General features: G+C 49.0%; 1 protein-coding gene across 1 annotated transcript in view; it reads left to right on the top strand.

Moving 5' to 3' along the window:
• Positions 1–262: 262 nt before the first annotated feature.
• The window catches only part of plekhb1 (pleckstrin homology domain containing B1), a 122878-nt gene continuing 96521 nt past the window's right edge, over positions 263–26619 (top strand). Inside the window, exons 1-3 of the mRNA XM_038818328.1 lie at positions 263–467; positions 828–980; positions 13030–13132. Of these exons, the coding sequence (XP_038674256.1) occupies positions 431–467; positions 828–980; positions 13030–13132 (293 nt within the window). The 5' untranslated portion in view covers positions 263–430. The remainder of the gene's footprint in view (positions 468–827; positions 981–13029; positions 13133–26619) is intronic.

Below are 26619 nucleotides of genomic sequence, written 5' to 3'. Positions count from 1 at the left end.
GTAGTGTCCTAAAAAGTAAGGTTAAGGGGGGGGGGGGTTGTTGGGTTACGGGTATAGGGTGCATACGTGGGTTTGACTAGGGTGATCATGGCTCGCCACAACATCGAGGGCCGAAGGGCTTGTTCTGTGCTGTACTGTTCTATGTCTATGTCTATGTCTAAATGTGAGGTGCTGTACTGAAAAGCGACTTCGACCTGTTTTCTGCAACCTTCGAGACTTTTCTATTGAGGGATCAACCAGTGACAGTAATCCCTAATCCGATCAGACGGATTAGTATCTAAAGGAGAGGCCCAGTTTTCCAGGGTAATAAAGCGCTGAGTGTTTGTTCCATAAATGTGCGACCGAAGGTAGATTCAATTCTAAACTGGGTAAAAGGTGTGGGATCCGCTGACTGAACTCCCTTTTCCGGATCAAAGACCCTTGTGTGAAAATGGCCCTGGCGAAGAGCGGCTGGTTGTGGAGACAAAGTGAGTGTTTGAAGAGGGGATTCCGAAAGGGTTCCAAATGTGCAATTCTGCATTCAAATTTAAATTTCGCATCAAATGGAATTCTAGAATAAGTGTTTAACTGAAGTACTTAAATCAATCAATAGTTAAAGTTAAATTTATAATCAAGGTTTTTTTTAAAATTGAGAAACAATGTCCCCACTCTTTCCACAACTTACTTAGGGAAAGAGGATTTAATTTATTTGAAATTAATTATAATTAGCCATAGAATGTAGGAGCGGTATGTGGAATAATTTCCTTAATTTGCCCCATTAATACGGGAAATACATAAAGGGCAAATGAAATGTGTTAAGAAAATATGCAACTTTTTTTGGTGTGCAGGTTCAATACTTCGACGATGGAAGAAGAACTGGTTTGATTTGTGGCTGGACGGTATCCTTGTGTATTATGAAGATGAAAATCGCCGTCAGTTGGAAGACAGTATCCATCTAAAAATAAACTGCATAAATATAAAGGCAGGGTATGAATGCATAGGTGAGTGTTATCAGTCATGTGGTATATTTTGCAATGTCATGTTTCAAAAGTCAGCAATGGGCCAACTGTAATTATGGGTAACTTTAATCTGCATTTGGATTGGGTGACTCTAATTAATCACAGTACAGTAGAGGAATTTGTGGCGTATATAGGGGATGGTTTTCTGGACCAGTATGTTGAGGAACCAACAAGGGAAGAGACCATCTTGGACAGGGTGTTGTGCATTGAGAAAAGATTAGTTGCCAATCTAGTTGTGAGAGAACCCTTGGTGATGAGTGACCATATTATGGTAGAGTTCTTTATCAAGATGAATAGTGAGGTAGTTGATTATGATCCTGAACCTCACTAAAGGTAGCTATGATGTTATGAGGCATGAGCTGGCAATGACAGACTGGGAAACATTACTGAAAGGAAGGACAGCGGACCAGCAATGGCAGGCATTCCAGGAACATACAGGTGAACTCCAAAAGTTGTTTATTCCTATTTGGTGCAAGAGTCGAAAGGTAACTGTGGCCAAACCATGGCTTACAAGGGAAATTAGAAATAGTATTAGATTCAAAGAAGAGGTATACAAATTATCAAGAAAAAGCAATAGAGCTGAGGATTGGGAACAGTTTAAAATTCAGCAAAGGTGGATCAAGGTATTGATTAAGATGGGGAAAATACAATTTGAAAGTAAATAAAGCGGGGAACATAAAAACTGACTGTAAATATTTTTATCGGTATGTAAAGAGAAAAAGATTTATTAAAATCTAATGAAGGCCCCTTACAGTCAGAAATTCATGGCAGGGAACAAAGAAATGTCTGAGGAGCTAAATTCGTACTTTGCTTCTGTCTTCACAAAGGAACATATGAATAATGTACCGGAAGTTCTGAGAAACAGAGGTTTCAGTGAGGAGCTGTAAGAAATTAGTATTATTTTTTAAAAATAGGTTTCGGGAAATAAATGGGACTGAAGGCGGATAAATCTCCAGGGCCTAATAATCTTCATCCCAGAGTACATAAGGAAGTGGCCCTAGAAATAGTAGATCCATTGGTGGTCGTTTTCAAAAATGCTTTGGACTCTGGAATGGTTCTGACAGATTGGAGGGTAGCGAACATAACCCCGCTATTCAAAAAGGGAGGTAGAGAAAAATCAGGAAACTACAGACCAGTGAGCCTAACGTCGGCAGTAGGGAAGTTACTGGAGTACCTCAACAAGAATTTAATTACACAGCATTTGGAAAGCAGTTGTGCAGTCAGACAAAGTCAGCATGGATTTACGAAGGGAAAATCTACTAGAATTCTTTAAAGATGTAAACAGTAGAGTTTAAAAAAAATAAATTCAGAGTACCTAATTCTTTTTTTTTCAATTAAGGGGCAATTTAGCGTGGCCAATCCATCTACCCTGCCCATCTTTAGGTTGTGGGGGTGAGACCCAAGCAGACATGGGGAGAATGTGCAAACTCCACATGGACAGTGACCCAGGGCCAGGATCAAATCTGGGTCCTCAGCACCGTGAGGCAGCAGTGCTAAGTAATTAGTGGAGTTGACTAAGGAGAACCAGTGGATGTTGTTTATTTAGACTTTTAGAAGGCTTTCAACAAGATCTCACATAACAGATTAATATGTAAAATTAAAGTGCATGGGATTACGGTAGTGATTTGAGAGCTGGTTAGCAGACAGGAAGCAAAAAGTTGGAATAAATGGGCTTTTTCTGATTGACAGGCAGTGACTGGTATGGCACTGCAGGGACCTGTGCTACGACCCCCAACTATTCAAATTATATATTATTGATTTGGACGAGGAAACTAAATGTATTATCTCCAAATTTGCAGTGGGAGGGTGAGCTGTGAGGACGATGCAGAGATGCTTCAGCGGGATTTGGACAGGCTGAGTGAGTGCTCACATGCATGGCAGATGCAGTATAACGTGGATAAATATGAGGTTATCTGCTTCAGTAGCAAAAATAGGAAGGCAGATTATTATTTCAATGGGTGCAAATTGAGAGATACCTTGGTGTACCTGTGCATCAGTCACTGAATGTAATAATAATAATATTATAATAATAATAATCGCGCAGGTACGCAGGCAGTAAAGAAGGCAAATTTTTTTTCATAGAATTTACAGTGCAGAAGGAGGCCATTCGGCCCATCGAGTCTGCACCGGCTCTTGGAAAGAGCACCCTACCCAAGGTTAACACCTCCACCCTATCCTCATAACCCAGTAACCCCACCCAACACTAAGGGCAATTTTGGACACTAAGGGCAATTTATCATGGCTAATCCACCTAACCTGCACATCTTTGGACTGTGGGAGGAAACTGGAGCACCCGGAGGAAACCCACGCACAAACGGGGAGGATTCACAGCGAGAGGATTTGAGTATAGGAAGAGATGTTTTACTGCAATTATATAGGGCAGTGGTGCGGCCACACCTGGAGCATTGTGTGCAGTTTTGGTGTCCTTATCTGAGGAAGGATGTTCAGCTATGGAGGAAGTACAGCGAAGGTTTACCAGGCTGATTCCTGGGATGGTGGGACTGTCATATGAGAAGAGACTAAATCGGTTAGGATTATATTCATTGGAGTTTAGAAGAGTGAGGGAATCTCATAGAAACATACAAAATTTTAACAGGATTAGACAAGGTAGATTCAGAAAGAATTTTCCTGATGGTGGGGGGGGGGGGGGGGGGTCCAGAACTAGGGCTTACAGTTTGAGGATAAGGGTTAAACCTTTTGGGACTGAGGTGAGGAGAAATTTCTTCACAGGTGCTGCTAGTCAACATTTATGCGCCGAATTGGGATCATGCGGGGTTTATAAATTGGTTACCAGGAATGATCCTGGATTTGGATATGCACCAACTGATTATGGGCGGAGATTTTAACTGTATAATGGAGCCGAAGGTGGACAGGTCAAGCCCCAGGTCGATGATAAGGTCAAGGATGGCGAAGGAGCTGGGAGAGTTTATGGAGCATATGGAGATGGTGGATCTATGGAGTTTTAGGAACCCGGGAAGGAGGGAGTACTCCTTCTTCTTGCACGTGTATAAGCTGTATTCTGCAATCGATTTCTTTGAGTTGGGCGGTGCTGATGGGGGTGGTGGGGCAGAGTATGCGGGAATTGTGATTTCGGACCACGTGCCACATTGGCTGGAGAGTAGGCTTGGCTCGGAGCAGGTGCAGAGGCCGGGGTGGAGGTTAGATTCGGGTCTCTTGGCGATATGTGAAAGGTGAGACTGAGAATTATGTGGAGCTTAATCAGAACGGGGAGGTGTCGGTGGCCATGTTTTGGGAGGCGTTGAAGGTGGTGGTTCGAGGGCAGATCACCTTGTTCAAGGATCACAGGGATAGAAGGAGGAGGGAGGAGCACAGGTTGCTGGACGAGATGTTGAGATGGAGCGGCGATACTCGAGGGTCTCCATGAAGGAGCTGTGTGGGGAGGGGAAGTGGATGCAGGGGCAGTTTGATAATGGGCAAAACGGTGGGGCAGCTGCGGAGGGCGAGTTGGGGGCAGTACCAATATGGGGAGAAGGTGAGCCGTACATTGGCCCACCAGTTGCAGAAGCAGGCAGCGTTGAGGGAAATTTGAAGGGTGCAGGTGGAGAATGAGGAGGTGGTGTCAGAGCCGGGAAGGATAAATGAGGTGTTCACGGGTATAATGAGTTGTATAAGGCCGAGCCGGGCGGAGAGGAGGGGAATATGGGAAGATTCTTGGATAAGTTGGAGTTCCCAGAATTGGAGGAAGAGATGAGGCAGGCGTTGGAGCCCCGTTTGGGATGAGGGAGGTGATAGATTCATGGGAATGCAGTTGGGGAAGGCCCTGGGGCCGGATGGCTTTCTGGTGGAGTTTTATAAGCTGTTTGCGACAGAGTTGGCCCCTCACCTGCTAGGGATGTTTGGGGAGGCGATGGAGAGGCGGGAGTTGCCAGAGACGCTGACACAGGCGTCAATTACATTGATCCCAAAGAAGGGGAAGGATCTGTTGGAGGGTGGGTCGTACAGGCACATCTCATTGTTGAATACAGACGGGAAAGTATTGGCAAAGATATTGGCGGGTAGGCAGGGCCGGCTCAAGGCACCGGCAACTCGGGCTGTTGCCCGGGGCGCCATGTGGTTGGGGGCGCCAGAGACTCGGGTCCCGCGCATGCGCAGTTGGGCCGGTGCCAACCAGCGCATGCGCAGTGGCCGCCCGCCCCCAGGGCGGCCCCCCCCTCGGGTCCGCCCCCCCCGCCCCCCTCGGGTCCGCCCCCCTCGGGTCTGCCCCCCCCCCCCCGCCCTCGGTTCCGCCCCCCCGCCCCGCCCTCAGGTCCGCCCCCCCGCCCCGCCCTCGGGTCCGCCCGCCCCCCCGCGTGTCCGCCCCCCCCCCGCGTGTCCGCCCCCCTCTCGGGTCCGCCCCTCCTCGGCCCCCCCCCTCAGGTCCGCCCCTCCTTGGCCCCGCCCCCCCTTGGCCCCGGCCCAGCCCCCCCTCGGCCCCGCCCCCGGCCCCCCCCCGGCCCCCCCCCCCGGCCCCCCCCCCCCCCCCCCCCCAAGGGCGCCGAAGTTCAGCTTGCCCGGGGCGCCAGCAACCCTAGAGCCGGCGCTGCGGGTAGGATGGAGGGATGTGTCCCAGGGCTGGTCTCTGAGGATCAAACGGGTTTTGTGAAGGGTGGGCAGTTCTCCAGTAACATCAGGAGGCTATTAAAATGTAGTTATGACTCCGTCAGGGAGGCAGGTGCCGGAGATTATTGTTTCTATGGATTCTGAGAAGGCCCTTGACCAGGTGGAGTGGAATTACTTGTTTGGAATTGCAATTTTGAGCCGAAGTTTGTAGTTTTTTTATATGCATCTGTGGTGGCAAATGAGCTTTTGAACGAGATGAGTTCACTGGGCTTTGGGTTACACAGCGGAATGAGGCAGGGGTTCCCGCTGTCACCATTGTTATTCACTTTGGCAATTGAACCCTTGGCATTGGCCCTTTGGGGGTCATCTGAGCGCAAACGACCTGCTGTTGTTTGTGTCAGACCTTCTGGAGAGTATGGGCAGATCATGGGCCTGGAGGTTTGGGGCCTTCTCCTGGTATAAGCTGAATGTTGGGAAGAGCAAAGTGCTTCTGGTGAATGCGGCTGGATGGGAGGCCAATTTAGGGGCACTACCTTTTAAGATAGCCAGAGAGAGGTTTGGGTATTTGGGATTCAGATGACACGAGAGTGGGGCACTATGCACAGGTAGAATTTGACAGCGTTAATAGAGGTTAAGGGGGATTTTAAGAGGTGGGACATATTGCACTTGACGTTGGCAGAGAGGATGCAGGTGGCAAAGATGAATGTGCTGCCAAGGTTCCTGTTTATTTTTCAGACCCCCCCCCCCCCAATCCTTCTCCCTAAGGCCTCATTCCGGAGGGTGGGAGGCACTGATCTCAGAGTTTATATGGGCAGGGAAGGTAGAGGGTGAAGAGGGGTCTGTTGCAGAGGCAGAGACAGAAAAGGGGCTTGGCACTCCCAAACCTGCTGCATTATTACTGGGTGGCAAATGTGGAGAAGGTGAGGCGATGTTGGGGGGGGGGGGGGGGGTCGGAAAGAATGTCGGTGCTGATGCCATGGTGTGGGAAGCACAAGTTCAAGCTAAGGGAGATGGATGGGAAGCGGAGGGAGGTGGAGCTGAAGTGGATTAAGGACATGTTCTTGGCGGGGAAGTTTGGGGGACTGGACGAGCTGCAGAAGAGGTTTGAGTTACTAAGGGGCAGTGATTTAGGTATGCAGATGTGGAACTTTGCACGAAAGGTGTGGAAGGTGTTTCCCAAGCTACCGGAGAACACACTGTTGGAGCATCTGCTTCTTCTGGACAACTTGGGGGAGGGCAGGATTGGGGATATATACGGGTGGCTGGGGGAGCAGGGTGGGGTGCAGGTGGTGAGGATCAAGAGTAAATGCGAGGAGGAGTTAGGGAGGGAAATAGGTTGGGCGAGGATGAGCTTGATTCAGTTCAAGGCGGTGAATAGGGTACACATGACCCGGGCGAGGATGAGTGGGTTTTTCCAGGGGGTGACCGTTGGGCGCGAGAAGTGTAGCGGGGGGCCGGTGAATCATGCACATATGTTTTGGGGCTTTGAGAAGCTGGGGGGGTTATTGGGAGGCAGTATGTGAGATGCTATCCAAGGTAGTGGTGGTCAAGCCAGACCCTATGGTGATCATTTTTGGGGTCTCGGAGATGGCGGAACTTCTGGAGGGGGAAGCGTGCTGTTGTTGTGGCCTTTGCCTCTCTAATTACCTGGTGAAGCATCCTGTTAATTTGGAGGTCAGACATACTGACGGGGTTGGCAGCTTGGCTGGGGGATTTGTACGACTTTCTCCAGTTGGTGAAGATTAAGTTTGAGTTTGGAGGGGGTTAGAGGAGGGCTTTGAGCTTTGTGATTTAATAGACTGTGTATTTTGTTGATGTTACATGTGTTTCAATACTTCCAGATGGAAAATTCTTTAACCTCAGTTGCCTCCATGCCAAAACTAAACTGACCATCATTGGCAAACATGACCTTCAAATTTCAGATGACTGCAGTGTCATTGCCCACTTTGCACCAGATTTGCAAACCTCCTCTCGATCTCTTCAATTTTGCATACTAGAGACTCAGCCTGACTTGACAGTTGCCAGAAATAAAACTCAAATATCAACCCCCCCCCACCTCCTATATATGTTAAAGGAGAGATACTGGAAAATGTTGAGCAGATTTGACACTGTGGCATCCACCTTTCTCAAAAGGTCACCATGGCGAATAAATTTAACATAGGGTCAGCTGCGCCGGTTCAGCCTCCTACAAACTATGGCAGTGAGTATTTGATAAGAGACCTCCATAAAATCCACAAAAGACCTATCAGCCAGAACGTTTAGGATGACGGGGTTTCCCACCCCACCGCCCGAAGAGTTGGAGGGGAACGCACTGCCAATGATGCTGGCTGCTCCACAGCTATTTAATGCTTGAGACGGGAATTCTGCCCCCTTAGTTAGGAGCAAGTCTCGTCTCAAAGAGCTGCCAACCAATCTGATTAGTAGCAGCTCTCTAGACCCATCAGTTGTCATCAGCACTCTCCTGTATTACAGTGGGACAGTGAGACCTGGACTGTGTATCAGCGGCACTTCAGAGCACTAGAGGAATTCCATCAGCAATGCTTCGGATTCAGTGGGAGGTCCATCAAAACTTTGTTGAAGCCAGTTCCACAAACATAAGAACATAAGAACTAGGAGCAGGAGTAGGCCATCTGGCCCCTCGAGCCTGCTCCGCCATTCAATGAGATCATGGCTGATCTTTTGTGGACTCAGCTCCACTTTCCGGCACGAACACCATAACCCTTAATCCCTTTATTCTTCAAAAAACTATCTATCTTTACCTTAAAAACATTTAATGAAGGAGCCTCAACTGCTTCACTGGGCAGGGAATTCCATAGATTCACAACCCTTTGGGTGAAGAAGTTCCTCCTAAACTCAGTCCTAAATCTACTTCCCCTTATTTTGAGGCTATGTCCCCTAGTTCTGCTTTCACCCGCCAGTGGAAACAACCTGCCCGCATCTATCCTATCTATTCCTTTCATAATTTTAAATGTTTCTATAAGATCCCCCCTCATCCTTCTAAATTCCAATGAGTACAGTCCCAGTCTACTCAACCTCTCCTCATAATCCAACCCCTTCAGCTCTGGGATTAACCTAGTGAATCTCCTCTGCACACCCTCCAGTGCCAGTATGTCCTTTCTCAAGTAAGGAGACCAAAACTGAACAATACTCCAGGTGTGGCCTCACTAACACCTTATACAATTGCAACACAACCTCCCTAGTCTTAAACTCCATCCCTCTAGCAATGAAGGACAAAATTCCATTTGCCTTCTTAATCACCTGTTGCACCTGTAAACCAACTTTCTGTGACTCATGCACTAGCACACCCAGGTCTCTCTGCACAGCGGCATGCTTTAATATTTTATCGTTTAAAGAATAATCCCGTTTGCTGTTATTGCTACCAAAATGGATAACGTCACATTTGTCAACATTGTATTCCATCTGCCAGACCCTAGCCCATTCACTTAACCTATCCAAATCCCTCTGCAGGCTTCCAGTATCCTCTGCACTTTTCGCTTTACCACTCATCTTAGTGTCATCTGCAAACTTGGACACATTGCCCTTAGTCCCTAACTCCAAATCATCTATGTAAGTTGTGAACAATTGTGGGCCCAACACGGATCCCTGAGGGACACCACTAGCTAACTTCTGCAAAAATCAACTTTGTTGGACTGGACACCGCATTCAGATGGTCGAAAAGTGTCTCCCTCTCCAAACCCTGATTTCTCAATTCTCAAATAGCCATCGTTCCAGGGGAATGTCTTCAAAGATATTCTGAAGCTCTCCACGAAGCATTACAGCATTGACATTAATGACTGATGTAGAGTTTTGTCATTTTACCTTTTTCTTTACTTCATCTCACACTTACCCAACAAGTGTGAATATTGAGCTTGTAGCCTAGGACGCAGTGCAGTGTCAATTATTGTCAAAATCTTGAGGCCAGATATGTGACCAAGCATCATACAATTGCCGTTATCTTGTATTGTTCCAATTTTACACCTCCTGTGGCCTTTCTAAGTGCCACTGTTGAGGTTGCTGAACTCTGGTACAAAACGGGTTGCTTGTGAACCATTTATGTTCTGCCTAATTGTACCTCAAAATAGCAATTGGGGTTCTTTGTATGCCACACTTCCCATTGGAAGCAAGGAGGCAAAAGTTTTCTTCTCGGAACGCTACCCATGATGACAGCAGAATGCAAGCATAAATAGGTAGCAAGTGACAGGTGCCATTTTCAAGCTGCTGCCTTCAAGGAGAGAGGCACTTAAAATCGGCCCCACTATCTTGATTCTCTTTACACTTGATCTTTCTTCCTCCATTATCACTCTTTAACTTTCCCGTCTCTGCGTTTCTTCTGCACCTGCATTTTTTTCATTGCTGTCAATATTGCAGACAGAATCACTTGTGTGGCTATATTATTGTGATTTGTGATTTGATCCCAACTCCTGTGATAAACAAACAAGCAACAAATAGAGGCTCCAAATGAACATCATCATTTAGTTCACTCCCCCCCCCCAAAGTTTTAGTAAACCTAATAGACCCGAGAGACTAATGGCGCTTGCTGTTATTAAATTGTACAGCCACTTCTGGTGTCCGTACCTGTGCAGTTAAGTGCAGAAATCTTGATATTTTTGTCCAAGGTTCCCTGTTCTCCACAGGTTTTGTTATTATTACATCTTGCTGAGAGACTTTGCCCTAAAATGGATGGAATGGCTTGATGTGGCTGTGCTTGTCTGATGGATACACAATAAACGCAGCAGAAAATATAAATGTTTGGCAATTGCGGTGTAATCTTAACAGTTTCATAAGTCTTAAGTTACTACAAAGTAACCTCCCTCGCACCGAAAATTAACTTTTGCAACGGCGACGTCTCATTTCTTTAGATCTTAAATTTAGACGTTTAAAAAATTAAATGTTTGCTTACTTTTCTGTCCCTTTTCTCACCCCCTCTTTACCTCACTTTATTTTGCTTTCTATATCTGATTTGAAAGTGTGTTAAATATTCTAATTGGTAGTACCTGGTTCAGATTCTGGCTGTTCATTAATGATTCTTGAATCAGATTGGTTAAGGAGAGATTTCCAGTTGCCTGCCTTATTCACACAGATCCTCTTTACAGAGTGCTATGCCAAAATGGCTTTCTAATAAGACCATAAGATGTCGAACAGGTATAGGCCATTCAGCCCCGAGTCTGCTCCACCATTCAAAGAGACTGATCTGATATGATAAGCCTCAACTCCACTTTGCCACCTTTTCCTCATAAACTTCGATTCCCTTATTGGTTAAAACCTGCCTATCTTAGACTTGAACATACTTACCAATCAAGCCTCTACAGCCCTGTCTGGTACAGAATGAAATGAAAGAAAATCGCTTATTGTCACGGGTAGGCTTCAATGAAGTTACTATGAAAAGCCCCTAGTCGCCACATTCCGGCGCCTGTCCGGGGAGGCTGGTATGGGAATTGAACCGTGCTGCTGGCCTGCTTTAAAAGCCAGCGATTTAGCCCAGTGAGCTAAACCAGCCCCTAATTCACAGAAATTCACAGATTCACATCTCTCTGAGCAAGGATAGTCTTCCCCATCTCTGTCTTCAATGGCAGCCAGTTATTTTGAGATCATGCCCTCTGGTTCGAGACTCTTTCTCATGGCTAAGCAACCTCCCAGCATCTATCCTGTCAAGTCCCCGAGAATCTTACAGCCAGGATTCTCCGACCCCGCGCCAGGTCGGAGAATCCCCGGGCAGACGCGTGAATCGCACCCACTGCCCCAACGCCAGCTTACCGATTTTCCGGTGCCTATTCTCGGGCGCCCGCGGGACCGCCGCCGTGCTGATTGTGGGCTGTTGAAAGTTGCCCCCCACCACTCCCTTGGTGATCCTCCGTGCCCCGATGGGCCGAGTGGCTACCGAGTTCAGCCGAGTCCCGCTGGCGTGGGTTACTCAGGTCCCACACGACGGGACCTGGAAGGTGTGTCTGCAGGGACCGTCCTGGATGGGGGGGGGGGGGGGGGGGGGCGCGGGAGGGCGCGGGAGGATCCAACCCCGGGAGGGGCCTCCTCGATGGTCTGGCCCGCGATCGGGTCCTACCGATCGGCGGGCGGGCTGGTTCCGTGGAGGCCTATGTTCCTCCGCACCGGGCTGCTGTTGGGCTCTGCAATATTGCTCAGGAGACGGTGCGGAGATGGGAACCCATGCGCGGAATCACGCAGGCCATAGTGCGCATGCGCCAACTCGCGCCGGCCATTCCGCGCTGGCTGGAGCTGTGGAGACCACTCCGGCGCCGACCTAGCCCCCTAGGGAGGGGAGCATTCCCATCATCGGGGACCGTTGATGCCGGAATGGTTGGCACCGCTTTTCACGCCGGCGTCAGAACCTGGCCGCGGGATTGGAGAATCCCAGCCATGTCTTAACAAGGTTTCCGCTCATTCTTCTAAACTCCAATGGGTACAGACCCAACCTACTCAATCTCTCATAACAAAATCCCTCCATGCTTGGGGAAAAGTTTAGAACAGATGTGCGAGGCAAGTTTTTGTTTTAACACAGGGAGTGGTAAATAATTGGAACCCGCTGCCTGGGGAGGTGGTGGGAGTGGATACGATAGCGGCATTTAAGGAGCATCTGGACAAGTATATGAATGGGGTGGGAATGGCAGGATACAGACTCTGTAAGGGAAGACGGTTTTAGTTTAGGCAGGTACCATGGTTGGTGCAGGCTTGGAGGGCCGAAGGACCTGTTCCTGTGCTGTATTGTTCTTTGATCATACTTGGGATCAATCCAGTGAACCTTCTCTGGATTGCATCCAATGCCAGTATATCTTTCCTTAGATAAGGGGACCAAAACTATTCACAGTATTCCAGGCGTGTTCTAATTAGTGCCTTGCATAGCAAGTCTATGAGCAAGGGTAGGTATAATGTAAGGTTGGTGCCATCCATTCACCAAGAGCAACTTCTGGTCCATTATATAAATAGTATATTGCACTCTGGCATCCAATAAAGTTTGTTAGGTAGTTATTGCATAGTGAGGCTCCTGCCACTGTATCTGAGTTTCCAATCAAATGTGTGTTCTTCCCATTTCCCACATTCTATATTCCTGTAATTTGTGCTGTAGTGGCTACTTGCCAAAACTTAATTTTCAGAGTTCTTTCAGATATCACAATGGGCACAAATCCAAAGAAACTCATGAAAAAAAATTGTTTCCCAGAAGTTACCCTTGTTTTATAGCAGCGTAGGTCTGGTGGGCAAATCCTAGAATGGAGATGGCAAATTAGGGCAGATGATATTGTCTGGGGGCTAAACCCATCATTTATAGAACTTACCTGAGCAAACATGGTGTAAACTGATGGATCTTTGTTCTTCAAAATATCTAAACAATGCCAGTCCCGAAAACCATTTAGAAAAAGCTGATTTTGCAAACTGACATCCATGGAAACAACTAAAGACCATCAGAGCACACAGTTCTGTCTTTTATCTGTTTATTATTTTTACTGTTTTCCTTCCACAGATGGACTGCCACCTGAGCAGAGCAGTCGGGAATGTATGATGATGATTTACCTAAGAGATGGTTCAAAATTGGCACTTAGTGCAGACAGCGCTGATGATGCATTGTAAGTATATCACTCCTATTCCCTTTCTACATACAGGAAATTGATGTATCCAACCTAGTAAAATAACTTGCCCACTGAGTGTTGTCAAGCATATTGTCAACATGTCGTAAATCTATCAAGCACATTCCCCAGAGAAACAGGAATCATTTACCATTGATTTATTCAAATGCAGGTTAGATTTATTTTAGATCACAATATTTGGGATAAAGTATTTGAAACTGTAAGTTCAGTATATTTCGTAGGAGCTGATGATTGTGTATCTATGGTTCCCAAAGCTTTCCACCATCAGAGATTTCCTTGCCTCACTTCTTGGTTTGTTGCAACTCAATTGACGGAGGTCAATCTCTATATGATTAATCAGCAACTCACATTATTGTTCTTTCATGAAACTACCCGGATGGTAGGAAGCAAACTAGCAGGACCTTGGTCTTTTTTTCCACCTTCTTCTTCTTCTCCGGGCGGCACAGTGGTACAGTGGTTAGCACTGTTGCTCCACAGCTCCAGGGTCCCATATTCAATTCCTGGCTTGGGTTACTGTCTGTGCAGAGTCTGCACGTTCTCCCAGTGTCTGCGTGGGTTTCCACTGGGTGCTCCGGTTTCCTTCCACGGTCCAAAGATGTGCAGGTTAGGTGGATTGGCCATGCTAAATTGTCCTTCGTGTCCAAAAAAGACTAGGTGGGGTTGCTGAGATGGGGTGGAGGTGTGGGCTTAAGTAAGGTGCTCTTTGCAAGGGCCGGTGCAGACTCGATGGGCCGAATGGCCTCTTTCTGCACTGTAAATTCTATTCTGTGAAACATGCTTGATTACTCAAGGGTGGCAAAACCACAGCTTGTGCTATGATTTTTCTACAGGGCAGGGCAAAAAAGCTGTGGAAGGGGGAATCTAAGCCTATACTTTTGGCATCAGGCTGAACCACTTACTAACTGTCTTGCCAACTGGTCTTGCATTTCTAATTGTCATGCCCAGTATAATTATGAGTTTTCAGCCAATGCTTTGTAAAAAATAAATGCAAATGTTATTAAAATGGCTGCTGCAAATAATGTGACCTTTGGCAATTGAGCTACAGTTAGTATCAAGTACTGGGCAAATAACTAATTAAATATGGATATTCACAGCCATCCACAGAATTCATACATCTTTGTTTTTTTTTTAATTTGCTCATGAGATGTAGGCAGCATTTATTGTCCTTCTACAATTGACCTTGAGATATTGTGGTGAACCACCTTCTTGAACCATGGCAGTCTATGCTGTGTCGGTACAAACTTACTGTGTCACAAAGTGTCGGTAATGAGGGGTGGGGGGGGGGGGGGGGCGGGGGGGGGGGGGGGGGGGGGGGGGGGGTGAATTATATAAGGTGGTGGAACCAGTGCCAATAAAGCAAGCTGCTTTATCCTGGATAATGTTGAGCTTCTCGAGTGTGATTGGAGCTGCACTCATCCGGGCAAGTTCAGAGTACTCCATCACACTCCTGACTTGTACTTTGTAGATGTTGGACAGGCTTTGGGAAGTCAGGAGGTGAGATAATCACCACATAATTACTAGTCTCTGACTGTTCTTACAGCCACAGTATCTATAAGCCATGATGTGGACATACCGGTGTTGGACAGGGGTGAGCACAGTAAGAAGTCTTACAACATCAGGTTAAAGTCCAACAGGTTTGTTTCAAATCACTAGCTTTTGGAGCACTGCTGCTTCCTCAGATGAATGAAGAGGTATGTTCCAGAAACATATACATAGACAAAATCAAAGATGCAATACGATACATTGAATGCAAATCTTTGCAGGTAATTAAGTCTTTACAGGTCCAATCAGAGCAACTGGAGAGAGAGATTTTAATGACACAACATATCAACCTGTTGGACTTTAACCTGTTGTTGTAAGACTTCTTAGTGTGCTCACACTCACCTCCATCAAGGACGGTCACCTCAGCACTTTGCTTTACCGCAAGCACACGGATAACCTCACGATGCTCCACTTCTCCAGCTTCCACCTGAAACACATTAAAGAAGCCATCCCCTATGGACAAGCCCTCTGTATACGCAGGATCTGCTCAGACGAGGAGGAGTGTAACAGACATCTACAGATGCTGAAAGATGCCCTCGTACGAACAGGATATGACACTCGACTCATCGATCGACAGTTCCAACGCGCCACAGCAAAACACCGCACCGACCTCCTCAGAAGACAAACATGGGACACAACTGACAGAGTACCCTTCGTCGTCCAGTACTTCCCTGGAGCGGAGAAACTACAAAACTTCTTCGCAGCCTTCCACATATTATCGATGAAGACGAACATCTTGCCAAGGTCATCCCCACTACTTTCCTTCAAACAACCACTCAACCTCAAAAAACTATTGTTTGTAGTAAACTACCCAGCCTTCAGAACAGCGACCACGACACCACACAACACTGTCATGGCAATCTCTGCAAGACATGCCAGTTCATCGACATGGGTACCGCCCATCAGGTACGTGGTACATACTCGTGCGACTCGGCCAACGTTGTTTATCTCATACGCTGCGTGGTACATTGGCGAGACCATGCAGACGCTGCGACAACGGATGAACGGACATCGTGCGACAATTGCCAGGCAGGAAGGTTCCCTTCCAGTCGGGGAACACTTCAACAGTCAAGGGCATTCAGCCTCTGATCTTCGGGTAAGTGTTCTCCAAGGCAGCCTTCAGGATGCGAGGCAACGCAGAATCGGCGAGCAGAACCTTATAGCCAAGTTCCGCACACATGAGTGCGGCCTCAACCGGGACCTTGGATTCATGTCGCATTTCATTCACCCCCGCCATCTGGCCTGGGCTTGCAAAATCCTACCAACTGTCCTGGCTTGAGACAATTCACACCTCTTTAACCTGTGATTACCCCTCTCTTCAGTTGCTCCGTTTGGACCTGTAAAGACTTAATTACCTGCAAAGACTCGCATTCAAAGTATCGTATTGCAGCTTTGACTTTGTCTGTGTATATGTTTTTGGAACCTACCTCTTCATTCACTTGAAGAAGGAGCTGCGCTCCAAAAGCTAGTGATTCGAAACAAACCTGTTGGACTTTAACCTGGTGTTGTAAGACTTCTTACAGTATTTATAAGACTAGTCCAGTTCAGTTGTTGGTCAATGGTAAACCCCAGGATGTTAATAGTGGTGGATTCAGCTATGATAATGCCATTGAATGTCAAGGTTGGTTAGGTTCCCTCTTGTTGAAGATGATCATGGCACTTGTGAGGTGAAAATGTTTGTTGCCAAAGCCCAAATCTTGTCCATGTCTTGCTGCATATAGACACAAAGAACTTTAGTATCTGAGGAGTTACAAATGGTGATGACAATTATGTCATCATCAGCAAACATTCCCACTTCTGCCCTTATGATGGATGGGAGGTCATTGATGAAGTAGCTGAAAGTGGTTGGGCTGAGAACGCCACCCTGAAGATTTCCTGCAGTGATGTCCTAGAACGGAGATGTTTGACTTCCAACAACTACAGCCACCTTCCTTTGTGCCAGGTTTGCCTCCAACCAGTGGAGAATCCCCACCCCCGATTCCCATTGACTTCAGTTTTGCTAAGGCTCTTTGATGGCACATTCAGTCAAACACTGTCTTGATATCAAGGGCAGATTCTCACTTCACCTCTTGTCAATGTTTGGATCAAGGCTGTGATGAGGTCAGGAGCTGAGAGGATCTAGCAGAATCCACACTGAGTATCAGTGAGCAGATTATTGCTGAGTAAGTGCTGCTTGATCGCACTGTTTTTTTTAATAAACATTTTATGGAGGTATTTTTGGTATTGTAGCAACAACAAAATAAACAATATACATGAAACCATAATCATAGTGCAAATGCCGTACAGGTCCCACCCTTATTGACCCCCTACTCTAATCTAAACTACTCCCGCTCCACCCCACCCCCCCCGCCCCCCACCCGTCTGCTGACGATTAATTTTCCGCGAAGAAATCGACGAACGATTGTCACCTCCAGGCGAACCCTAACAGGGACCCTCTCAAGGTGAACTTGATTTTCTCCAAACAGAGGAAGCTAGCCATGTCTGATAGCCGGGTCATCGACTTTGTGGGCTTTGAGTCCCTCCAAGCTAATAGTATCCGTCTCCGGGCTACCAGGGAAGCAACGGCCAGAATGTCTGCCTCTTTCTCCTCCTGCATTCCCAGCTCTTCTGACACCCCGAAAATCGCCACCCCTGTACTCAGCGCCACCCTTGTTTTTAACACCGTGGACATGACATCTGCAAACCCCTGCCAATATCCCCTAAGCTTCGGGCATGCCCAGAACATGTGGACATGGTTCGCTGGTCCTCCCACATGTTTTGCGCACCTGTCCTCCACCCCAAAAAATCTGCTCATCTGGGCCACTGTCATGTGAGCCTGGTGAACAACCTTAAATTGTATCAGGCTGAGCCTGGCACATGTTGCGGACGTGTTAACTCTACTCAACGCGTCTGCCCATAGACCGTTCTCTATCTCACCTCCCAGCTCCTCCTCCTACTTGCACTTCAGCTCCTCGCCCTACATCTCCTCCGATCCCTTAAGGTCCTTATAAATGTCCGAGACGCTTCCTTCTCCTACCCACCCTCTGGAAACTACCCTGTCCTGAATCCCCATTAGCTGTAGGAGCAGGAAGGTTGACACCTGTTTACGAACGAAGTCCCACACCTGTAGATACCTGAATTTGTTTCCTCTCGCCAATCCAAACTTTTCCTCCAATGTCCTCATACTTGAAAAGCTCCCCTCTATGAACATATCCCCCATCCTCTCAATCCCCGCTCTCCACCATAACCGGAACCCCCTGTCCATACTCCCCGGGGCAAACCGGTGATTATCACAGATTGGGGCCCAGACGGATGCTCCCACTGCTCCCACATGCCTGCTCCAATGGCCCCAAACTCTCAGGGCCACCACCACCACTGGACTGGTGGAGTACCGTGCCAGCGGTAATGGCTTGATAGCACTGTTGACAACCCTTTTTATCTGCTGATCCAGTGTAGACCATTGGGGCTAATTGGCTGGGTTGGATTTATCCTGCTTTTTGTGGAGAGGGTATACCTGAGCAATTTCCACATGGTTGGGGACATGCCAGTGTGTAGCTGTACTGGAATAGCTTGGCTAGTTAATTCTGGAGCACAACTCGTCAATAGTATTCTTAGAATGTTGGCAGGACACACAGTGTTTTCAGTATCCAGTAACTTCAGCTGTTTATAATATCACATGGAGCGATCTATAATGTCGGGTGTACTATAAAGGTCTGGTACATTTGGGTTAATGTGGGACTGAGTACAGTGGCACCCATATACAGTGATGGCAGAGAACACATGGCTCACAACTGACATCACTTTAGTGTTGGACAGAACCATGTGCACAATCAAGCATGGAGACAGCTCCCAATTTTAACTCTTGACTATATACATGTACATAGTTCTTGAAGATCACTGAGAGTTCATTAAGACCCACCAAATGGCATCCAACACACTACAACATGGTGGCAGCAATGGAAAAGCCCAAAGTCTCATAAAAAATACAGAGAAAACAAAAATATTACAAGGCTAAAGAAAAATTCAAAGAAGCACTCTAACCTGAGGAAAAACTTGAAGTAGACGCTCACAGGAAAATTGCTAGGGACAAATTCAAAAGAAAGGCTTGGAAGCTGAAGGCAGAAATTTAAAATTCCTTACTGCAGCAAAAGACTCTATAGGATCTATTGAGAGTCCAACTTCAACTCCCAAAGTACAGAGTTAGCAGATCTCACAGGGGAGAGCTAAAAAAATTTAATTCCAGGATAAAGCAGGTCATGAGAAACTTTTCAATGGTTCAGTGGTAATAAATTGCCGTCAGAAAAACAGATTCCCAAGTCAGTGCCTGAAAGGAAATGAAAAGTTAATTGGAAGAATTGTGACTACAGAATCAGCTTTAAAGACCGGAAAAGGCCAAGATTCATCCCTTTTGTGACCCAATAACATAGCATTGAAATGGAGAGGTCTACAACCAGTCAATCCAAGCAGATAATGTATCAAACTTTTCAGGGCTGTGAATATGCACTTACCGACTTAGGCAGAAGACATTGTGATGATTCTTAACTGTTTTATGGCGATGCTATAGTTCAAAATAAAAACTGGTTTCCACTCTTGCCTTCTGGATCTTCTCCCTGTCCAGTAACATCCCTCCACCAGGGGAAAAACCCAGCTCTTAAGTACAAGCTTCGATGTGCTCACCTGCTCTCAATTCACTCTGAAACAAGACCTGGTTTACTTTTAAAAGGACCTGCATTTCTAACATTGTCAACAACCTCCACTGCAATGTGAGCCTGTCAAAAATGGCAAGCGGCAGGTAAACCCTTCGCCTTCAAAGAAATGGTGGTTCCACACCGCCATACAATGACACTTAGTCATTTTTTCCGGGCCCCGGGGAGTTTCTCAGCAGTTTAGCCCACAATTAGGGTCAGATTCTTCTCCCCCCCCCCCCCCCCCCCACCCCCCCCACCCACCGCAAAATCGCCACGGGCGGGACGCGGACCATGTAAAGGTCCATTGACCTTGGGTGGGAATTTCCGGTCGCCGGGCGGGTGCAGCTGGAGAATCCCACCCTTAGAATTTTTTTAGGCACTAAACTCAGTGAACTCAGAGATCGGGCCGCCATTTTGAAAGGGTGCCCCGATCTTGAAGTGAGCTTGTGGGTCCCTCACACCCCCACCCATGGGCATGTCACCCCCACATACGTGGTCACTAGCCCACACACCCCAGGTGAAGCCACACCCGCTATGGGATCCCTGGGGGTCCCCCCTCTTCAGGCCCCATAAGTCCCCTTACAGCACCCCTCCCTTAACGCTCCCTCCAGCATTAATAAGGCCTCACGGGCTTCTCGCCACAAATGAAGGCTCGCCAGCTGATTTGCCGGGACTGCGCTCGCCAGGCCCCTGCTAATAAGGTCCAGCAGCACTTAAACTGCACTTGCTTAGCCAACCCAAGCCAGCACGCAACAATGGCGCTGAGGAGACCAGCCCCAAGATTCGAGGTTGCAGTTCTGGGGAGGCTGATTGACGCCATGGAGGCCAGGCAGGAAGTCCTGTTCCCTGAGGGTACAGGAGAGTCGGCCACAAGGCAGCCAGTGCTGCCTGGGATGAAGTGACAGCTGTGAGCTTGGGGAGTGTGACCAGGAGGACTGACCTTCAGTGCCGTAAGCAGGTCAATGACCTACACCGGGCAGCACGAGTGAGTAGACCAACGCCCCCCAAACCCTCCAAAGGAGCATCCACACCCCCATCGTCCCATGCGACCTCAACCTTCCCTCCACCCCCTCCCTCTTCAACCCTCCCTTCGCACCCCACCCTCCCACCACTGTGAACCGTGTGGCTAACAATGCCCTTTCTGTGTCTCCTCAGGAAAAGCACTCCCATAATCGTTGGGAGAAGACCCAGACTGGTGGGGCGATGCCGAACTTAAGAATCCTCACCTCCTTCAAGGAGCGTGCCTTGACTGGTGTGGCTGAGGACACATCGGTCATCCACGCGGAGGCTGGCGGACGTCGCAGAGGTGAGGAACCACCAGGCTCCACCCTGGGGACCTGTCAAACGTGAGTTGTTATTGCCTTCCGAACGGACCCATCCCTCCCACTGACCAGATGTCCGTTCATCCGGCAGGTCCTCCAGCTGACTGCGCTGGCCCATCCCGGGCGGCCCCCTCTCCTGACTCGGAGGAGAACACCTCAGAGGAGAGCTCCGAGGATGCAACTGTGATAGTTGCAGCACAGCTGTCATCCCCACCCTCCACCAGCGCAGATACACACACCTTGGTGGGAAATGTTAGTGGTCACGTTTCTGGGGCACAATCTGGTGAACACCACTGATGATGCACATCAGGTGGAGGCACAAACCCTCAGTTGAGACAGCAGCCGGAGGTCTGCTGGATCCCAGGTCCCAGCTGGGTCCCAGCCTGATGGAATGCATCCCAGAGTGCTAAAAGAGATGGCTAGGGAAATTGCAAATGCACTAGTGATAATTTACCAAAATTCACTAGACTCTGGGGTGGTCCCGGCGGATTGGAAATGAGCAAACGTGACGCCGCTGTTTAAAAAAGGAGGTAAGCAGAAAGCGGGTAATTATAGGCCAGTGAGCTTAACTTCGGTAGTAGGGAAGATGCTGGAATCTATCATCAAGGAAGAAATAGCGAGGCATCTGGATGGAAATTGTCCCATTGGGCAGATGCAGCATGAGTTCATAAAGGGCAGGTCATGCCTAACTAATTTAGTGGAATTTTTTGAGGACATTACCAGTGCGGTAGGTAACGGGGAGCCAATGGATGTGGTATATCTGGATTTCCAGAAAGCTTTGGACAAGGTACCACACAAAAGGTTGCTGCATAAGATAAAGATGCATGGCATTAAGGGTAAAGTAGTAGCATGGATAGAGGATTGGTTAATTAATAGAAAGCAAAGAGTGGGGATTAATGGGCGTTTCTCAATTTACATAGATGATTTGGAGTTGGGGACCAAGGGCAATGTGTCCAGGTTTGCAGACGACACTAAGATGAGTGGTAAAGCAAAAAGTGCAGAGGATACCGGAAGTCTTAAGAGGGATTTGGATAGGTTAAGTGAATGGGCTAGGGTCTGGCAGATGGAATACAATGTTGACAAATGTGAGGTTATCCATTTTGATAGGAATAACAGCAAAAGGGATTATTATTTAAATGATAAAATATTAAAACATGCTGCTGTGCAGAGAGACCTGGGTGTGTAAGTGCATGAGTCGCAAAAAGTTGGTTTACAGGTGCAACAGGTGATTAAGAATGCGAATGGAATTTTGTCCTTCATTGCTAGAGGGATGGAGTTTAAGACTAGGGAGGTTCATTTTATGCTGCAATTGTATACGGTGTTAGTGAGGCCACACCTGGAGTATTGTGTTCAGTTTTGGTCTCCTTACCTGAGAAAGGACGTACTGGCGCTGGAGAGTGTGCAGAGGAGATTCACTAGGTTAATTCCAGAGCTGAAGGGGTTGGATTACGAAGAGAGGTTGAGTAGACTGGGACTGTACTCATTGGAATTTAGAAGGATGAGGGGGGGATCTGATAGAAACATATAAAATTCTGAAGGGAATAGATAGGAGAGATTAGGGCAGGTTGTTTCCACTGGCGGGTGACAGCAGAACTAGGGGGCATAGCCTCAAAATAAGGGGAAGTAGATTTAGGACTGAGTTTAGGAGGAACTTCTTCACCCAAAGGTTGTGAATCTATGGAATTCCTTGCCCAGTGAAGCAGTTGAGGCTCCTTCATTAAATGTTTTTAAGGTAAAGATAGATCGTTTTTTGAAGAATAAAGGGATTAAGGGTTATGGTGTTCAGTCGGGAAAGTGGAGCTGAGTCCACAAAAGATCAGCCATGATCTCATTGAATGGCGGAGCAGGCTCGAGGGGCCAGATGGCCTACTCCTGCTCCTAGTTCTTATGTTCTTATGTTCTGATGCTGAGTCTGTGGTACAGAGGTACTCGGAGCTGATTGGCATGATAGGGAGCAGCAGGGACATTCAGAAGGAGATGTCAGCATCATTCCAGCAGATCCATAGCCGCTTTCTAGGAATCCCAGAGGCTATGACGCAGGAGATGGCGCTGAGAATGAGTGGCACCGAGGCCAATACTGCTAGGGTGGCGACTGCAGTGGAAAGCCTGGTGCACGATGTCGGCACCATGGGTGAAAGTGTCTAAGACGTTGCAGAGTCGGTAATGAATATGGCCACGGCAGAATGTCTGAGTCGCTGGGGGATGTCACCCAGTACCACTCCGACCTTGATGAGGTTCTGCGGGACATGGCCTGCTCTCAGATGGGTATGAGCGAGGTGCTGCGAAGCCTGTCCCAGTTGTAGGTGGGTATTACCGAGGTGCTGCAGAGCATGTCCCAGTCACTGTGCAGCATTGCCGAGGGCATTGACATGATGGTGCTGACATTGGGGAGCCGCCAGGGCTGGCAGAGCCAGATAATGCAGGGGCAGCCGGGGCTCAAACCAGCTGCATCTCTGTCCAAAGGTGAACACCAGGGCCCTATGGGGGGGGGGGGGGGGGGGGGGGGGGGCAGGGGGGCTGGGTGTCAACCCGGACCTGTCACATCGGGAGGCGCCGGTGGCCAACAGCTCCCCCCCCCGGTTCCAGCCCTCTGATGAGGCTGAGTCTCACAGTCAGCACCCGGACGGAACAGGCCGGCACGGCTGTGCATGTGACGCCGACTATGAGTCGGGGCACTCTGGCCTCAGAGCCCCCAGAGAACGCCCGCCGGAGCATTGAAGGCCATGGGATGAAGTAAGCAGCTGGCTGCCTCCAACCCAGATGTGCATCCTGGGAGACACCTAGACGTAGTGGTAGAGCTAGGAGGACTAATCACTTTGTGGATCACTGAGAGCACTGGGGGAGGGAGGTGGAGGGGTAGGTAGGCGCTGTGGGGGTGGGCGTTAGAGGGTTGGGGCGGGGTGGCACCATCAGGAGAGTGGTTGATTGTAAAACACATTAAACACAACCTGTCACCTGTGCACAACCATTATGAAGCCTCTGTCACTTTCTTCCACAATGTGGGCTGACCTCCGAACCCTTGGTGATGTGACCATCAATTCACAAGACATGTGGTTGGAAGTGAACAGTGGTTTTAATAGTCTTACAACTGAGAATGCCTGCAACGAGATGAACTGGCAGCAGGCTCACAACTGCAGATCTTTATGCTTCCAGTTAGTGGGAGGAGCCATGGGCGGAACCATGGGCGGAGAGAAGGATGGAGCCTAGCACAAACTCTGATCTCCCCCTCTGGGCAGAGCCGCGCAACTGCTCGTATACCGAGCTTACAGTGACACAACACATACAATATAACACAGTGTGGATTACTAGGATTGTGATTCACCACATTCACCCCCTGTAAAAAAAATCAAGTCCAGCAGGGGTGATGGGTCTACAAATTGAGTCGGTCCGGCTGTCGAGTCATCCTCTGAGATCGACGAAGCGCCGGGGTTGCAGCCTCTTCTGGTGGCTGGGTGGTGGCGGTCGGCGAGGGTACCATGGCGGACTCCGGGGGTGATTCGGTCTGAACTTCATACCCGACTGGTTCGACTGGTGACGGGGAGCGCCAGAAACCCATAGGCGCGGGGGCGCAGAGCACGGGCAGTGAACCTGCAGGCGTGGGGGCACCGGGAGCGGGGGGTTGGGCGGGGTGTAGTGTGAAGGGCGCCTCAGCGGTAGTGGTGTCGGAGTTGGATCCTGCAGGCGCCAGGTCCCGGATGGAAACAGTGTCCTGACGGCCGTCAGGGTATTCGATGAACGCATATTGGGAGTTCGAGTGGAGTAGGAGCACTCTCTCCACGAGTGGGTCAGTTTTATGGGTCCGAACGTGCTTCCGGAGGAGAACCGGGCCCGGTGTCTTCAACTATGCTGGGGGCGAAACCCCCGTGGTAGTGCCCCTGGGAAAAACAAATAGCCGCTCGTGAGGGGTCTGATTGGTGGCAGTACATAGGAGGGACCTAATAGCATGGAGCGCGTCGGGGAGGGCCTCCTGCCAATGGGAGGGCGGGAGCTTCCTGGACCGGAGGGTCAGTAGGACGGTCTTCCAGACCGTTGCGTTCTCCCTCTCCACCTGCCCGTTACCCTGGGGTTATAGCTGGTAGTCCTGCTCGAGGCAATACCCTTGTCGAGCAGGTACTGACGCAGCTCGTCGCTCATAAAGGACGAACCCCTGTCGCTGTGTACATAGCTGGGGAAACCAAACAGGGTGAAGATGCTGTGCAGGGCCCTAATGACTGTGTGGGAGGTCATGTCGGGGCACGGGATAGCAAAGGGGAAGTGGGAGAACTCGTCTATTACGTTTAGGAAGTACACATTACGATTGGCCGAGGGGAGTGGCCCTTTGAAATCGATGCTCAGGCGTTCAAAGGGCCGGGAGGCCTTTACCAGGTGGGCCCTGTCTGGTCTATAGAAGTGCGGTTTGCACTCCGCACAGATCGGGCAATCCCTGGTGATGGCTTTTACCTCCTCGGTGGAGAAAGGCAGATTTCGGACTTTGACGTAGTGGGCGAGCCGGGTGACCCCCGGGTGTCAGAGGCCATTGTGGATAGCTTTCAGGCGGTCGTCTTGCGCGCTGGCGCACGTGCCGCGGGATAGGGCATCTGGCGGCTCGTTGAACTCCCCCGGTCGGTACATGATCCTCCACCGTAGGATCTTATCGTTTTTTATTTTGCCCCTTTGTTGTCAAACATAAAGGCAACCGATGTTTGGTTGGTGATGAGGGTGAACCTCCTACCTGCGAGGTAGTGCTTCCAGTGACGTATAGCTTCCACAATGGCTTGTGCTTCCTTTTCGTTCGAGGAGTGCCGAAGTTCCGAAGCGGAGAGGGTTTGGGAGAAAAAGGCGACTGGTCTCCCTGCCTGATTTAGTGTGGCTGCGAGAGCTACCTCTGAGGCATCGCTCTCAACCTGGAAAGGGACGGATTCATCCACTGCCCACATGGCCGCTTTGGCGATGTCCTCCTTGGTGCAGGTGAAGGCCTGGCGAGCCTCATCTGATAGAGGAAAGAGTGTGGCCTTAAATAGTGGGCGGGCTTTGTCCGCATACTGAGGGACCCACTGGGCATAATATGAGAAAAACCCCAGGCACCTTTTGAGGGCCCTGGGACAATGAGGGCGAGGGAGTTGCATACGGTCCGGGTCAGGGCCCAGGACTCCGTTTTCCACGACATAGCCGAGGATGGCTAGCCTGGTCGTGCGGAAAACGCATTTCTCCATGTTATACGTGAGGTTGAGTTTCTGGGCAGTTTGGAGAAATCGATGGAGGAATAGCTTTGTGGTCCTGCTGATCATGGCTGCAGATGGTGATGTTGTCCAAGTACGGAAACGTGGCCCGCAGCCCGTACTGGTCCACCATTCGGTCCATTGCTTGTTGGAACACTGAGACCCCATTCGTGACGCCAAAGGGAACCCGGAGGAAGTGGAAGAGGCGGCCATCGGCCTCGAACGCCGTGTAGTGGCGGTCCTCCGGGCGGATTGGGAGCTGGTAGTATGCAGACTTCAGATCCACCGTGGAGAAGACTTTATAATGGGCGATCTGATTCACTATGTCTGCAATCCTGGGGAGGGGGTACGCATCGAGGAGTGTGAACCGATTAATGGTTTGGCTATAGTCCACTCCCATTCGGAATTTTTCCCCGGTCTTGACGACCACCACCTGAGCTCTCCAGGGGCTATTACTGGCCTCTATGATCCCCTCACGTAGAAGCCTATGGACCTAGGTTCTGATAAACACCCTGTCCTGCAAGCTGTATCGTCTACTGCGAGTGGCTACGAGTTTGCAGTCCGGCGTGAGATTGGCAAAAAGTGGAGTGGGGTCAATTTTTAGCGTAGCGAGGCTGCAGATAGTGAGTGGGGACAAGGGCCCGCCGAAGCTGAGTGTGAGGCTTTTGAGGTTGCACTGGAAGTCGAGTCCCAGTAAGTGTGGCACAGAGTTCGGGGAGTACGTATAGCTGGAAGTT

This window comes from Scyliorhinus canicula, chromosome 14, assembly GCF_902713615.1.
Source record: "Scyliorhinus canicula chromosome 14, sScyCan1.1, whole genome shotgun sequence".
Taxonomy (NCBI): Eukaryota; Metazoa; Chordata; class Chondrichthyes; order Carcharhiniformes; family Scyliorhinidae; genus Scyliorhinus; species Scyliorhinus canicula.
Note: the sequence above shows the minus strand (reverse complement) of the source record. Positions and strands in the feature narration are given on the sequence as shown.